Source organism: Hemiscyllium ocellatum, chromosome 3 (assembly GCF_020745735.1).
Source record: "Hemiscyllium ocellatum isolate sHemOce1 chromosome 3, sHemOce1.pat.X.cur, whole genome shotgun sequence".
NCBI lineage: Eukaryota > Metazoa > Chordata > Chondrichthyes > Orectolobiformes > Hemiscylliidae > Hemiscyllium > Hemiscyllium ocellatum.
In genome coordinates this window covers 32,862,763-32,877,387 of record NC_083403.1, presented here as the reverse complement: position 1 = coordinate 32,877,387, position 14,625 = coordinate 32,862,763, and the positions used below count along the sequence as shown (strand labels likewise).

At 43.2% G+C, this 14,625-nt stretch overlaps 1 protein-coding gene across 1 annotated transcript in view; it reads left to right on the top strand.

Moving 5' to 3' along the window:
• qrsl1 (glutaminyl-tRNA amidotransferase subunit QRSL1) overlaps positions 1-14,625 on the top strand; it is a 45,267-nt gene that overhangs the window by 5,076 nt on the left and 25,566 nt on the right. The window contains exons 2-3 of the mRNA XM_060856568.1: positions 2,921-3,080; positions 4,290-4,388. Of these exons, the coding sequence (XP_060712551.1) occupies positions 2,921-3,080; positions 4,290-4,388 (259 nt within the window). The remainder of the gene's footprint in view (positions 1-2,920; positions 3,081-4,289; positions 4,389-14,625) is intronic.

Sequence of the window (14,625 nt, the reverse complement as noted above, 5' to 3'; positions counted from 1 at the left end):
AGGCTGTACACACGAGAGGGAATATACTAGTATGTTTAAAGTCCCAATTAGAAACCATTAGGAAATATAAGATACAGAATGAATCAAAGAAATTTCTGGGAAGGATGTCAAGAGCGGCTGCAGGATAACTTTCTGAGGGAGGGGGATTATCAAGAAGTCATGGTCCAAATTGGTACCAACGATGTAGATAGAAAAAGGGAAGAGGTCCTGAAAGCAGATTTTAGGTACTTAGAAAGGAATTTGAAAAGCAAAACCTCAAGAGCAGTAATGTCAGGATTACTCCCAATGCCACGTGCTAGTAAGCATAAGAACAGGAGGATTGATTGAACACATGGCTGAAAAACTGGTGTCGAGGGATGGCAACAGATTTCTGAGACATTGGGACCAGTTCGGAGGTTGGTAGAACTTATTACACCTTAATGAGACTGGTAGTGATATCCTTGCAGGGAGATTTGCTAGTGCTGTTGGAATGGATTTAATATAGCTTATCTGGGAATGGGATTTGACAACAACTAAATATGGTAACAGAAAGTAGCGAAACCACTAGAAACAAAGCCGAGTATCAAGTATGCCTCAAATGTGGAATGTTGTCAAAACTACAAAGTTAAGGACACTTTACTTGAATGTACACAGCATGCACAACAAGACAGATAATCTAAAGGGTCGAGAGTGTGGTGCTAGAAAAGCACAGCAGATCAGGCAGTATCCGAGGAGCAGGAGAATTGAAGTTTCAGACATAAGCCCTTCATCAGGAATGAGGCTTGTGGGCCAAGGGACTGAGAGATAAATACGAGAGGGGTGGGGCTGGGTGGAAGGTAGCTAAGAATGTGATAGGTAGATGAAGGAGGGGGTGGAAGTGATAGGTAGGTGAGGAGGGTGGAGCGGATAGATGGGAAATACGATAGACACGTCAAGAGGGTGGTGCCGAGTTAGAAATTAGGACTGGGGTAAGGTGTGGGGTGGGGAAATGAGGAAACTGGTGAAATCCACATTAATCCCGTGTGGTTGCAGTGTCCCAAGGCAGAAGATGAGGTGTTCTTCCTCTAGGTGTCAGGCAGTTAGGGTTTGAAGATGGAGGAGGTCCAGGACCTGCATGTCCTTGGTGGAGTGGAAGGGACAGGTACAAACAGACATAAAAGAACATGGCATAATTGCCATTACAGTAAAATGGCTGCATGGTGACCTGGACTGGGAACTGAATAACCAAGAATATTCAACATTTACAAACAATGGGCAAAAAAAGGAACAGTAAGTGCAATTGTTCTGATAATATAGGGTGGGATCAGTGCATTTGTAAGAGAGGGATCTCCGATTAGAGGAACAATGTGTAGAGCCTGTTTAGCTAAAACGAAGAAACAATGAGAGCAACAAATGTTGGTTGGATTATTTAGAAGACAGCAAATAGTAGTATGTGTGGGGCATAGTATTCATCAGAAGATGAGAAGCTTATAGCGTGGGCAACACAGTTAACATTGGTGATTGCAATCTATCTGTAGACTGGGTAAACCTGATGTAAGTTTGCTCGCTGAGCTGGAGGGTTCATTTTCAGACGTTTTGTCACCATAGGTAACATCATCAGTGAGCCTCTGGTAAAGTACTGATAGTGTGGCCAGCTTGTTATTTGTTGTTTAGTTTTCCTTGGGTTGGTGATGTTATTTCCTGTTCTTTTTCTCAGAGGGTGTTAATTGGGGTCCAAGTCGATGTGTTTGTTGATCGAGTTCTGGTTCTAGAAATTCTCGTGTGTGTCTCTATTTGGCTTGTCCCAGGATGGATGTGTTGTCCCAGTCGAAGTGGTGCCCACAGGAACTGGCATCACCACAGGAAATGACATCATCAACCCAAGGAAACCTAAACACATAAATAGAAAATGGGCCATAATACCAGTGCTTCACCGGAGGCTCACTGATGTTACCTAGTATGGTGACGAAATGTCTGAAAATGAACCTTCCAGCTCAATGAGCAAACTTCCATCCAGAATCTCAACCTGAGCTACAAATCTCAAAACCTGCTAACTAGGTAAATCAATAGAGCACTTGAACTACAGAGGATAAATTTCTAACAGGGGTTTAGGGATGGTTCGCTAGAGCAGTATGTTAAGCAGCTGACTACAGGCTATTTTAATACTAATAGTATGTGATGAGAAAGGACTTTTATTAGTAATCTTGTTTTTAAAAAATCTTTCGGGATGAGCGATCACAATGTGTTACATTTTCAGTTAAATCAGAAACAAGACTCTTCACTTTGAATAAGGGAAATTATGAAGCCATAAGGCAAGAATTGGTTGAAGTGGATTGGGAAAATACACTAAAACACTACTGTACACTGGCAAATGGAAAGTCTTTTTTAAAAAAAACTATTACTTCTTTTACACTAACTATGCATTCCTTCAAGGTGCAGAAGCTCAAAAATGTCAGTCAACCGTGGCTGATGAAGGAAGTTGAATGAAAGAAAAGGCTTATAAAGTTGTCAGAAATAGTAATATATTTGGAGATGAGGAGGTTTTTAATGAGAGAGAGAGAAAGCAGGAATTTGAGCTCAGGGTTTGAGCAGGGATTGTGAATTGTCAATTGTACTGCTACTACTTTAGTTTGCCAGAGCTGACCAGGCCGTTAAATTTATTAAGGGATCAGAAGTTTGGGGGAACTTGTGCCATCAAGGCTGTCATTAGCTATGGAGTTTCTGCAAGAGTGCATCCTTCTGTTCATTGTTTCCAGGTACCTCAGGAGGATGTAGTAAACTCAAATCTAGGATTTAATGATGATAGATTGCATGAAGTACTGGGATTAAAGACTAGGGCTCAGTGAGACTTGCCTACAATGCCAGCCAATTAGATATAAATTTATTGATGTGGTGGGTAACCTTTTCTTATCCTATCTATATGTGACCTATATTAGCCTCACCATCTATATTACAATTGTAGATTACTCGAGCTTTTCAAGAAGGTCGAATCAGTCCAACTGAGCTGTGCCAAAGATGTCTGTCTTTAATCAGGAAGACAGCCTTCCTGAATGCCTACATTACCGTCACTGAGGAACTTGCCATGCAGCAGGCAACAGCAGCAGAGCAACGGCTGCAAAGAGGTGACATACAGCTTTATCATTATGACCAATGGGATTTACAGGATTTTTAAAACATTGAGCTCCACTACACTTTACCTTATGTGCTTGTTAAAATTCTGTTAGGAACTTGGCTTCAAACCTGTTCATATTTTGGATGGATGTAACATTGCATTTTTATTTGCTCTCCGTTAGTACAGCTGTCTTGGTGAAAACTATGTATTTGTTTTTCTGATCATAGCAACTCCCTATCCTTTTTCTTTCTCCCCCAGTCAGTTTACTTGATACGATGGTTTTAATTACCCATTGAGGCAATGTTGCCTTTTCAATCATTCGGCTCCAGTACAAATGAAGTGCAGAAAAAGTGAACAAAAATTTCATATGTCGTGCAACTTTTATCACTAAGATATTCTAATTAATTATTTTTGAATCATAATCACTGCTTTGCTGCAAAATGGAGACATCTCTGGATTAGATGATCTAATTTTAGAGTATTAACTACGAGAAAAAATCGTGACCAGAAGTAAAGCATTGTCAGCTCCTCTTCAAATAAAACCAAGGATTTTTTATGTCCTTCTGACCAGGAAGGAAAGGCCTAAATTTAATACCTATTTGGAAAGGCAGAAACTCCTGACAATGCAGCTGTCTCACACTTTCCTATTGATTTCTGACACTGTCGGAGTTGAGGCCATAATCCTCGAGCCTTCTGTCTTAGAGGAAGGAGGACTATGAGCAAAGCTAGGCTGCCAGTTTTTAAAGTTCTGAAGAAGAATCGTATGGAGCTTCAAACACTGGCTCAGCATCTGTCTCTGTGGTTGCTGGCAGGGTTTTTCCAGCACTCTTGGTTTTATTTTGGGCCTTTGACATCTGCAGCACTGGTTGAATCCTCATTTTAGCATTCACATCAAATTACTTGAACCAGATTGAGAAAATCTAATTTGGGAATGTTAATATTAAGCTGGTATGTAAGTTAGACTGTCCTGTTTACCATCCTAAGGAAAAATGCAATTAAAATGGATTTGTTTTGGTAACTATACATAATTCTGAAGTCAGTCTGGAAGAATGCCAGTGTGCTTCCAATCTTTGCTAATCTGTAAAGAACTGCAACAAAGTACATATCAGCTACTTATAACTATCACGTCAATTCGGTTTATTGTGTCATTTCTTATAAAATGTATAAATAATAAATTATATATTTCACTATATAAGCATTTTTGATTTCTATCCACCCAGGCAAATCCTTTGGTCCCTTAGATGGGGTTCCAATAGCTGTTAAGGATAACTTCAGCACAGCTGGTGTTGAGACGACATGTGCATCAAACATGTTAAAAGGTAAAGGCTTTTTTTATTCTTTATAAAAAATAGTTTGAGTTTTGAAGCAAATAAATAAGTAATGAAAAATAAAGCATCAGTTATCCAATTGTAATATTCCTGCATTGTTTTCAATCTCTTCCAAACATTGTGGGCAAATGAAAATGTTTCATTCAAGACCTGTGCCTTGAGAATTACTGAATGCCTTATCACGTCGAGGTTTAATTTCTCAAATACTCCTCTGATTGCTGTCTACTCTCTGTAAATTGCATTTCATTTTGAATTCTGCAGCCTAAAACTTCCACTCTCGCATGCAATTCCTCAGCTCTTTTTGTAAGGTTTCAGAATTTTTTTGTAAGTGTAGATTTGGGAATGAGTTATGTTAAAAGGTCTTGAATTTTTAAAAATTCGTTTATGGAACATGGCCTGGGTCAGCAATTATTGCCGGCGCCTAGTTGTCCTTGAGAAGGTGGTGGTGAGCTGTCTTCTTGAGCTGCTGCAGTCCATGTGCTATTGGTTGACCCACAATAGAACATAGAACATAGAAGGATACAGCGCAGTACAGGCCCTTCGGCCCTCGATGTTGCGCCGACCGAATCCTACCTAACCTATACTAGCCCAATAACTTCCAAATGCCTATCCAATGCCCGCTTAAATGACCATAAAGAAGGAGAGTTCACCACTGATACGGGCAGGGCATTCCATGAACTCACAACCCGCTGTGTGAAGAATCTACCCCTAACATCTGTCCTATACCTACCACCCCTTAATTTAAAGCTATGTCCCCTAGTAACACCTGACTCCATTAGCGGTAAAAGGTTCTTAGTATCTACCCTATCTAAACCCCTAATCATCTTATACACTTCTATCAGATCTCCCCTAAACCTTCTCTTCTCCAATGAGAACAGCCCCAAGTGCCTCAGCCTTTCCTCATAAGATTTTCCTACCATTCCAGGCAACATCCTGGTAAACCTCCTCTGCACTCGTTCTAAAGCTTCCACATCCTTCCTATAGTATGGCGACCAAAACTGCACACAATACTCCAGATGAGGCCGCACCAGAGTCTTATACAACTGCAACATGACCTCAGGACTCCGGAACTCAATTCCTCTGCCAATAAAGCCCAGTACACCATATGCCTTCCTCACAGCACTATTTACCTGGGTGGCAACTTTCAGAGATCTGTGTACATGGACACCAAGATCCCTCTGCTCATCCACACTACCAAGTAGCCTACCATTAGCCCAGTAATCCATCATCTTGTTATTCCTACCAAAGTGAACGACTTCGCACTTAGCTACATTGAATTCCATTTGCCACATTTCCGCCCAGCTCTGCAACTTATCTATATCCCGCTGTAACCTACCACTTCCTTCCTCACTATCCACAACTCCACCGACTTTTGTGTCATCCGCAAACTTGCTTACCCAGCTTTCAAGTCCTTCCTCTAGATCATTTATAAAGATAACAAAAAGCAATGGTCCCAAAACAGATCCTTGTGGTACACCGCTAGTAACTGCGCTCCAAGATGAACATAATCCATCAACTACTACCCTCTGTCTCCTTCCAGCCAGCCAATTCCTAATCCAAACCTCTAATGTATCCTCAATGCCATACCTCCGAAGTTTTAGCATTAGCCTACCATGGGGAACCTTATCGAACGCCTTACTAAAATCCATATACACAACATCTACTGCTTTACCCTCATCCACTTCCTTGGTCACCTTCTCAAAGAACTCAATAAGGTTTGTGAGGCACGACCTGCCCTTCACAAAACCATGCTGGCTATCCCTGATCACGTTATTCCTACCCAGATGTTCATAAATCTTATCCCTTACCATTCTCTCCAAGACTTTGCCCACCACTGAAGTCAGACTCACTGGCCTATAGTTGCTAGGGCTATCCCTACTCCCTTTCTTGAACAATGGGACCACATTCGCTATCCTCCAGTCCTCTGGTACTATTCCTGTTGACAACGATGACATAAAAATCCAGGCCAATGGCTCTGCTATCTCCTCCCTAGCTTCCCATAGGATCCTGGGGTAAATGCCATCAGGCCCAGGAGACTTATCTATATTCATCCTTTCCAATATTCCCAAAACCTCTTCCCTGCATATTTCCAGGGCATCCATTCTAATTATTTGTGATTCCATATTCACATCAGCAACAGTGTCCTGTTCCTGAGTGAATACTGATGAAAAGTACTGATTTAATGTCTCTCCAATCTCCTCCGCCTCCACACACAACTTCCCACTACTATCCTTGACTGGACCGATACCTACCCTAGTCATCCTTTTATTCTTGACATACCTATAGAAAGCCTTTGGGTTTTCCCTAATCCTACCAGCTAAAGACTTTTCATGTCCCCTTCTCGCTTTTCTTAACTCCCTCTTTAGCTCCTTCCTGGCTACCTTATAACTCTCAATCGCCCCTACTGAACCTTCACGCCTCATCTTTACATATGCCGCCTTCTTCCCTTTCACAAGGGACTCCAATTCCTTACTAAACCACGGCTGCCTCACAAGGCCCTTTACACCATGCCTGACTGGTACATACCTATCGAGGACACGCAGTAGCTGCTCCTTGAACACTCCCCACATCTCATTAGTGTTCTTCTCTTGAAGCCTGTTTTTCCAATCCACACATCCTAAGTCATGCCTCACTGCATCATAATTTCCCTGCCCCCAGCTATAGCTCTTGCCCTGCGGCACACGATTATCCCTCTCCATCACTAAAGTAAAAGTCACCGAGTTGTGGTCACTGTCCCCGAAGTGCTCACCTACCTCCAAGTCCAACACCTGGCCTGGTTCATTACCTAGAACCAAATCCAATATAGCCTCCCCTCTTGTTGGCCTGTCGACATATTGTGTCAGGAAACCCTCCTGCACACATTGTACAAACACCGACCCATCTAATGAACTCGAGCTATAGCTCTCCCAGTCAATATCTGGGAAGTTAAAGTCCCCCATAACAACCACCCTGCTACCTTCACTCTTTTCCTGAATCATCCTCGCAATATTATCCTCTACTTCTCTAGGACTATTAGGAGGCCTGTAGAAAACACCTAACAGGGTGACCTCACCTTTCCTATTTCTAACCTCAGCCCAAACTACCTCAGATGGCAAGTCCTCTTCCATCGTCCATTCCACTGCTGTGATACTGTCTTTGACAAGTAATGCCACGCCTCCCCCTTTTTTACCCCCATGTCTGATCCTACTAAAACATTTGAACCCTGGAACGTGCAACAGCCATTCTTGTCCCTGTTCTACCCACGTCTCTGTAATGGCCACAACATCGAAGTCCCAGGTACCAACCCACGCTGCAAGTTCACCTACCTTATTCCTTATACTTCTGGCATTGAAGTATACACACTTCAATCCACCTTTCTGGTTACAGTCACCCTCCTTAGAGATCGCTGCATTATTCCTAACCTCCCTACACTCAAGGTCCTGTACCCTAAAGCTACAGTCCTGGTTCCCATGCCCCCGCGGAGTTAGTTTAAACCCTCCCAAAGAGCACTAGCAAACCTCCCCCCAAGGATACTGGTGCCCCTCAGGTTCAAGTGTAGACCATCCTTTTTATAGAGATCCCACCTTCCCCAGAAAGGACCCCAGTTATCCAGAAACCGGAATCCCTCCCTCCTGCACCATCCCTGTAGCCACGCATTTAACTGCTCTCTCTCCCTGTTCCTCGACTCTCTATCACGTGGCACGGGTAACAAACCAGAGACTACAACTCTGTTTGTTCTAACTCTGAGCTTCCAACCTAGCTCCCTGAAAGCCTGCCTTACATCCTCACCCTTCTTCCTACCTATATCGTTGGTGCCAACGTGGACCACGATCTGGGGCTGCTCCCCCTCCCCCTTAAGGACCCGGAAAACACGATCAGCGACATCACGTACCCTTGCACCTGGGAGGCAACATACCAAACGTGAGTCCCTGTCGCCCCCACAAAACCGTCTGTCTGTACCCCTCACTATCGAGTCCCCAAGAACAATCGCTCTACCTTTCTCCACCCTTCCCTTCTGAGCAACGGGGCCAGGCTCCGTGCCAGAGGCCTGAACCTCGTTGCTTGCCCCTGGTAAGTCATCCCCCCCACAAGTATCCAAAACGGTATACTTGTTCTTGAGGGGAATGACCGCAGGGGGTCCCTGCACTGGCTTCCTCCTCCCACTCCCCCTCACTGTCACCCATCTATCTTGAACTTTCGGAGTAACTACTTGCCTATAGCTCCGATCTATGACCTCCTCTGCCTCCCGAATGATCCGCAGTTCATCCAACTCCAGCTCCAGTTCCCTAACACGGGTTTGGAGGAGCTGGAGATGGGTGCACTTCTTGCAAGTGTACTCAGCAGGGACGCTGATGGCTTCCCTCACCTCATACATGTTGCAAGAGGAACATTGCCCTCTCTGCACTGCCATCCCTCTAAAAGTAAGCTTTCCTTAAAAAAACAAAAACCAACTAAATCTAAAGAAACAAACAAGGAAAATGCAGCACTTACCCGCTAGTCACAATTGGTCTTATTATTAGGTTAGAGGAGGTGGAAGGGTGGGAGGCACTACTCGTGTAGTGCCTCGGGTGACTCGCCTACGCGTTTAAATAAGGGGAGAGAAAAAAAAAACCTTACCCAGGTAACCTAGCGCGCCTTCCGGGTCTGCTACCGCTTTTTTGAAGGAAAACTTTAAACTTTTAACTATGTCCTTGGGGACAAGATTCCAGGATTTTGATCCAGCAAGAGATAAAGAACATTGATATATTTTCAAATCAAGTTAATAAGTGGCTTGGATGGGAACTTGCAGGTGATAGCTAAAGCTATAGTGATTGCAAAGATGTCTGCCAGGTTGACCTCATAGAATGAGTTCCCTGATTGGGGCTGTTAATCAGGGAGCGTTGACTGACAGATATTGACAGGAGTCTCAGAGGTTCTGTTCACTCAGACAGGTGGATCACTGTCAAGGACGCTCCACAGTAAATAAAGGGTGACTTGACGACAGTGTACTAGTCTCTGTGGAGTTATTTCAATGGCGTTCCAATGTGTCCTTCTAGATGGAACTGGTCGTGGGTATGGAAAGTATTCTCTAAGGATATTTGGTAACATCTTGTAGATAGTACATCCTGCTACTATTGAGCATTGATAGCAAAAGAAATGGATGTTTGCGAATATGGTGTTGTTGGGTTCTTTTGTTCTTGAGATTCTTACACATTTGATGCCATTGCAACGCACCAACATCTGTGAACAGGCAAAACTTTGTTAAGCAAGTACAAGTTTTCTGGAGGAACCCTTAACACACTTTGCAGGGCTTGCCGGGTCATTCAAAGATCTGTCTGAACAAAAGGATCAGTCCTTCCTTTATGCAATACAAGAGCTTCACATTACAGTCAGTAGCGGCTGCAAGATGACCCCCAGCCATCCCCCCCCCCCCCAGAGTCACATGCCACTCGAGACACAATGTAGTCATCACATCATTTCCAGAAACAGTATAATGTAAGTCATCCCTAAATGGCTAGATCTGTTGTGAATCTTTTTTTTAACTACAGGGAGTAATCAGAATTTTAATTGCAATGCCCTTATTGATTCCTGAATAGGGGATGATGATGTAATTCTTTTACTCTTGAATAACTAGGAAATGGCCATGCAAATGGCTCTGAATGGCACGGGGCGGGGATGTAAATTCCTTACATTCTACCTGTAAGACAGAGACATACCACTTTAGCCTCCGAACATCCAATTTCCTGCAGGTCAGCAGAACAAATTAACCCTTTAATATCTGTGCCGATCAAGCGGGCTGCTTTGTCCAGGATGGTGTCAAGCCTCTTAGGGTTGTTGGAACTGTATTCATCCAGGAAATTAAGGAGTATTCCATCACACTCCTGACCTGTCCCTTGTAAATGATGGACAGACTTTGGGGAGTCAGGAGGTAAGTTCCTTGTCATAGTATTCCTAGCGTCTGGCTTGCTCTTGTGGCCACTGTTTATATGGTGAGTCCAGTTGAGTTTCTGGTTAATGGTAACCACTAGGATGTTAATACTGGGAAGTTCAGTGATAATGACATCATTGCAGGTCAAGCGGTGGTGGTTAGATCCTCTCTTAATCAAGGCGGTCATAGCCTGGCCTTTGTGTGGAATAAATGTTAATTTCCACTTGTCAGCCAAAGCTTGGATATTATCCAGATCCTGTTGCATTTGACCATGGACTGCTTCAGTATCTGAGGAGTTATGAATGTGGCTAAACATTGTGCAACCACCAGCAAACATCCCCACTCCTGACCATATCATAGAGGAAAGGTCATGGATAAAGGACACTTAGATGTAGGACACTTCTCTGAGGAACTGCTAAGGAGATGTCCTGGAACTGAGATGTCTGACTGACTTCCCACAACCACAGCCATCTTTGTGTGTGCCAGCATGACACTAACCAGCAGAGATTCCCCACCCTCCCACCCCCCACCAATACCCATTAATTCCAGTTTTGTTAGGACTCCTTGATGCCACACTCGGTCAAATGTGACCTTAATTTACTGTTACCTTCAAATTCAAATTTGTCCATGTTTGAACCAAGCCTATAATGAGGACAGGAGCTGAATGTTCCAAGCAGAACCTAAACTGAGCAACTGCTGCTTGAAAGCACTGTTAATGACACTTTCCAACACTTTACTGATGATAAGAGTAGTCTGATGGGGTGGTAATTGGCCAGGTTGGATTTGTCCTACTTTTGTGTACAGGATTCACATGGCCACTTTTCCACATTTTCGATGAGATGTCAGTGTCGTAACTGGAACAGCTTTGCTAGGGAAGTGACAAGTTCTGAAGCACAGGTCTTCAGTACAATTGCTGGAATGTTGTAAGGACCTATAACCTTTGCAGTATCCATTGTCTCCAACCGTTTCTTAATGTCACATGGAGTGAATTGGCTGAAAACTGCTATCCGTGATGTTTGGGATCACTGGAGGAGTTGAGATGGATCATGCACTCGGCACTTCTGACAAAATTGCTGCAAGTGCTTCAGTCTTGGTTTTGGCACTAAAACAGAGAAAATTTCAGCTGGACTGGCAGCATCTGTGGAGCAAGATTAGAGTTAATGTTTCAGATCCAATGTCCTTTCTTCAGAACTGAAAGTAGCTAGGAAAAGGATGGATTTTATACAGAAGATGGCATAGGTGGGGCAATAGGGAGAATGAACAAAAGGCAGTGATAGAGTCCGCAGAGAGAGAAAAACAGTTGGACAGATGGAAGAGTGGTTAAAGGTCAGTCTGGGAGAATAAATAGCTGTGAATGGGGAATGTTAATGGCTGACAGGGGGAAGTGTGTGGCAGCCGACACTTGGTGTGTAGGAGGTAGGGGAAAGGTGCTGAAGCCCTAAAATTGTTGAGCTTGACATTAAGTCCAGAAGGCTGCAGGGTTCCCAAATGGAAAATAAAGTGCTGTTCATCGTATCTTTTGCATTGATGTGTTGGGCTTTATCATCATTGAGGATGGGGATATTCGTGAAACTTCCTCCTGCAGTGTGTTAGTAATTGTCTGCCATCATTTTACAAGTGGTTGTGGCAGGACTGGAGAGCTTAGATCTAATCCATTGGTTGTGGGATTGCTTGGCTCTACTTTCATTTGCTGCTTTGCAGTTTGGCATGCAGGTAGTCCTAATTGGTAACAATTTCAGTTATGTCTGGTGCTGCTCCTGGCATGCCCTCCTGAACTCTCCATTGAACCGGGTTGATCACCTGGCTTGATGGTAATAGTTGAGTGGGGGATATGCCAAGCCAATATGTTGTCGATTCTGTGTATGGACAATTCTGCTGCTGTTGTTGGTCCACTGCACCTCATGGGATGCCTAATCATGAGTTGCTAGATCTATTCAAACCCTGTCCCATTTAGCCCAGTGATAAGGCCACACGCCACTCAGGCATGGTTAGTGAGTTTGCAAATGACACCAAATTCAATAGTGAAAAAAAGCTATCTAAGATTACAAAGGAATCTTGATCAGATGGGCTGAGGAGTGGCAGATGGAGTTTAATTTCAAAAAATGCGCGATATTGCATTTTGGTAAAACCAACAAGGATAGGACTTAAGCAGTTAGGGCCCTGGACAATGTTGAAAAGAGGTTAGGTACATAGTTCTTTGAAATTTGTATCACGGGCAGGCTGGGTGGTTAAGAAGACGTTTAGCATGCTTGTCTTCATTGCTCAGGTCATTGAGTATAGGAGTTGGGATGTCATGTTAAGATTGTACAGGACATTGGCGAAGCCACTTTTGGAGTACTTTTTTACATAGTGGATCATGTGTGTGCAGAATGAATTGCTATAGGAAGTGGTATTTGCAGGTACAGTTGCAACATTTTAGAAAACATTTAGATAGATACATCAATAGGAAAGGTTTGGATGGATATTTGACAAAATGCGGGCATGGGGACTCGTTTACTTTGGGAAACCTGGTTCGCATGGATGAGTTGGACTGAAGATCTGTATGACTCTATATATGATGGACAGTGGAACTTTGTCTCACAAGGAATGTGCGGTGGTCACTTTAACCAATACTGCATGGACAGATGCACCTACAGCTAGAAAATTGGTCAAGTTTGTTTTTCCCTCTTAGTTCCCTCCCTACCTGCCTCAGACCCAGTCTAGCAGCTACATTGTTCAGAACCTGTCCATCTCGATCAGTCGTGCTACTACTGAGCAACTCTTGGTGGGGAAATCCCTCACCCAGAGTGCATTTTGTGTCCTTGGTAGTGCTTCAGTCAAGTGTTGTTCAACGTGAAGAAGTTCCGATTCATCAGCTGAAGGAGGATGGGGTACATGGTAATTAATAAAACACATTGAGTATAATTTTAACCCTTTTTAAGTCCTTCTGACTGGGCATATTCCTGAACAGAAGATGCTCTGGCCACTATATACCTAAGAGAATATCAATTCCATCTTTTCCAAGTTCTAACTGACCCAATAAATTAACTCACTGATCATCATCGTCACCCACAGATGCTTGTCATCTGCGTGTGTGGCTACTAAGGATAGCTGGTCGTGTTGTTTCATGGCTAGTTGGTGTTCATGGATGCGGGTCGTTAGCTGTTTTCCACACGCAGATGACAAGCAACATGAATTCGACTGGGACAACACTACTATTATAGGGCAAGCCAAACAGAGAACAGCCAGGGAATTCCTAGAGGCGTGGCACTCATCCACAGATTCTATCAACAAACACGTCGACCTGGACCCAATATACCGGCCACTGCAGCGGACAGCAAGAACTGACAACCGGAAGCGGCAGAGCCAAGCCACTATAAATGCCGGAGGAAACATCACAGAAGCGCTTCACAGGAGGCTCCCAAACACTGAGGAGGTCACCTAGACAGGGGACGAAACGTTTGCAACACAAACTCCCAGCTCGGCGAACAGAACCACAACAATGAGCACCCGAGCTACAAATCTTCTCTCAAACTTTTGAACAAAGGACAATTAAAATGCACCTGCTGAGATCAGCTAACTCATTAAAAAAAATCTGACAATCAACCTTGAAGCCTCTCCACGCATTATGACTCACTACTATGCAATTATCCACTGGAGAAAAAGCTATACTTTTATTCTTTTTGAAATCAGTGAATAGCACTGTTTTTTACAGTGAATCTATTAACCTTTTCTATCATGTATTTTATTCAATAAAATTGTCTCATGATTTTCACATGCAGAGAGCTAATGATTTGGGAACCCTTGAACTGTGCTAAAAATGTGTCCAGTGTTCTGTAAAACTGATTCATCAAATAGTTACTTGTTACTTGTAGAAGGAAGCCAATTGGCTAATCCGTAATGATCTTCCTGTATTCCAGATTGTAACAACTGACTACATATTTTTTCCTACTAATGGTCCTTTAGTCAATCACCTTTTTAAATCTGGAAGATATTCGGTATCTCAACTGACTTCTGTGTTTTATCCTGGGTAAAGACCGGTGTAAAGGATTTATTCAGCACCTTGGGTGTACCCTCTATGTCCACACACGGTGCTCTTTTTGATCCTCAATGGCACCCATCCAACCTCTTAGTATTCTAGTGGGATCAGCTAAATTGCTCTGGTTGGCTGCCAGTCTCTTCCTGTAACCAATGCATTTTATATTTGCAGAATCTAGTCATTCTTTTCAAATTTCAATCATAATTTGAAAGATGAAATTTGCTTCACGAGTGAAGTAATTATGGCAAGAATATATGCCATTTTTGTAGAGATAACGACATATGAAAAAATTCAGAAATTAAAGTTTTTACAAGCCAGTTCCT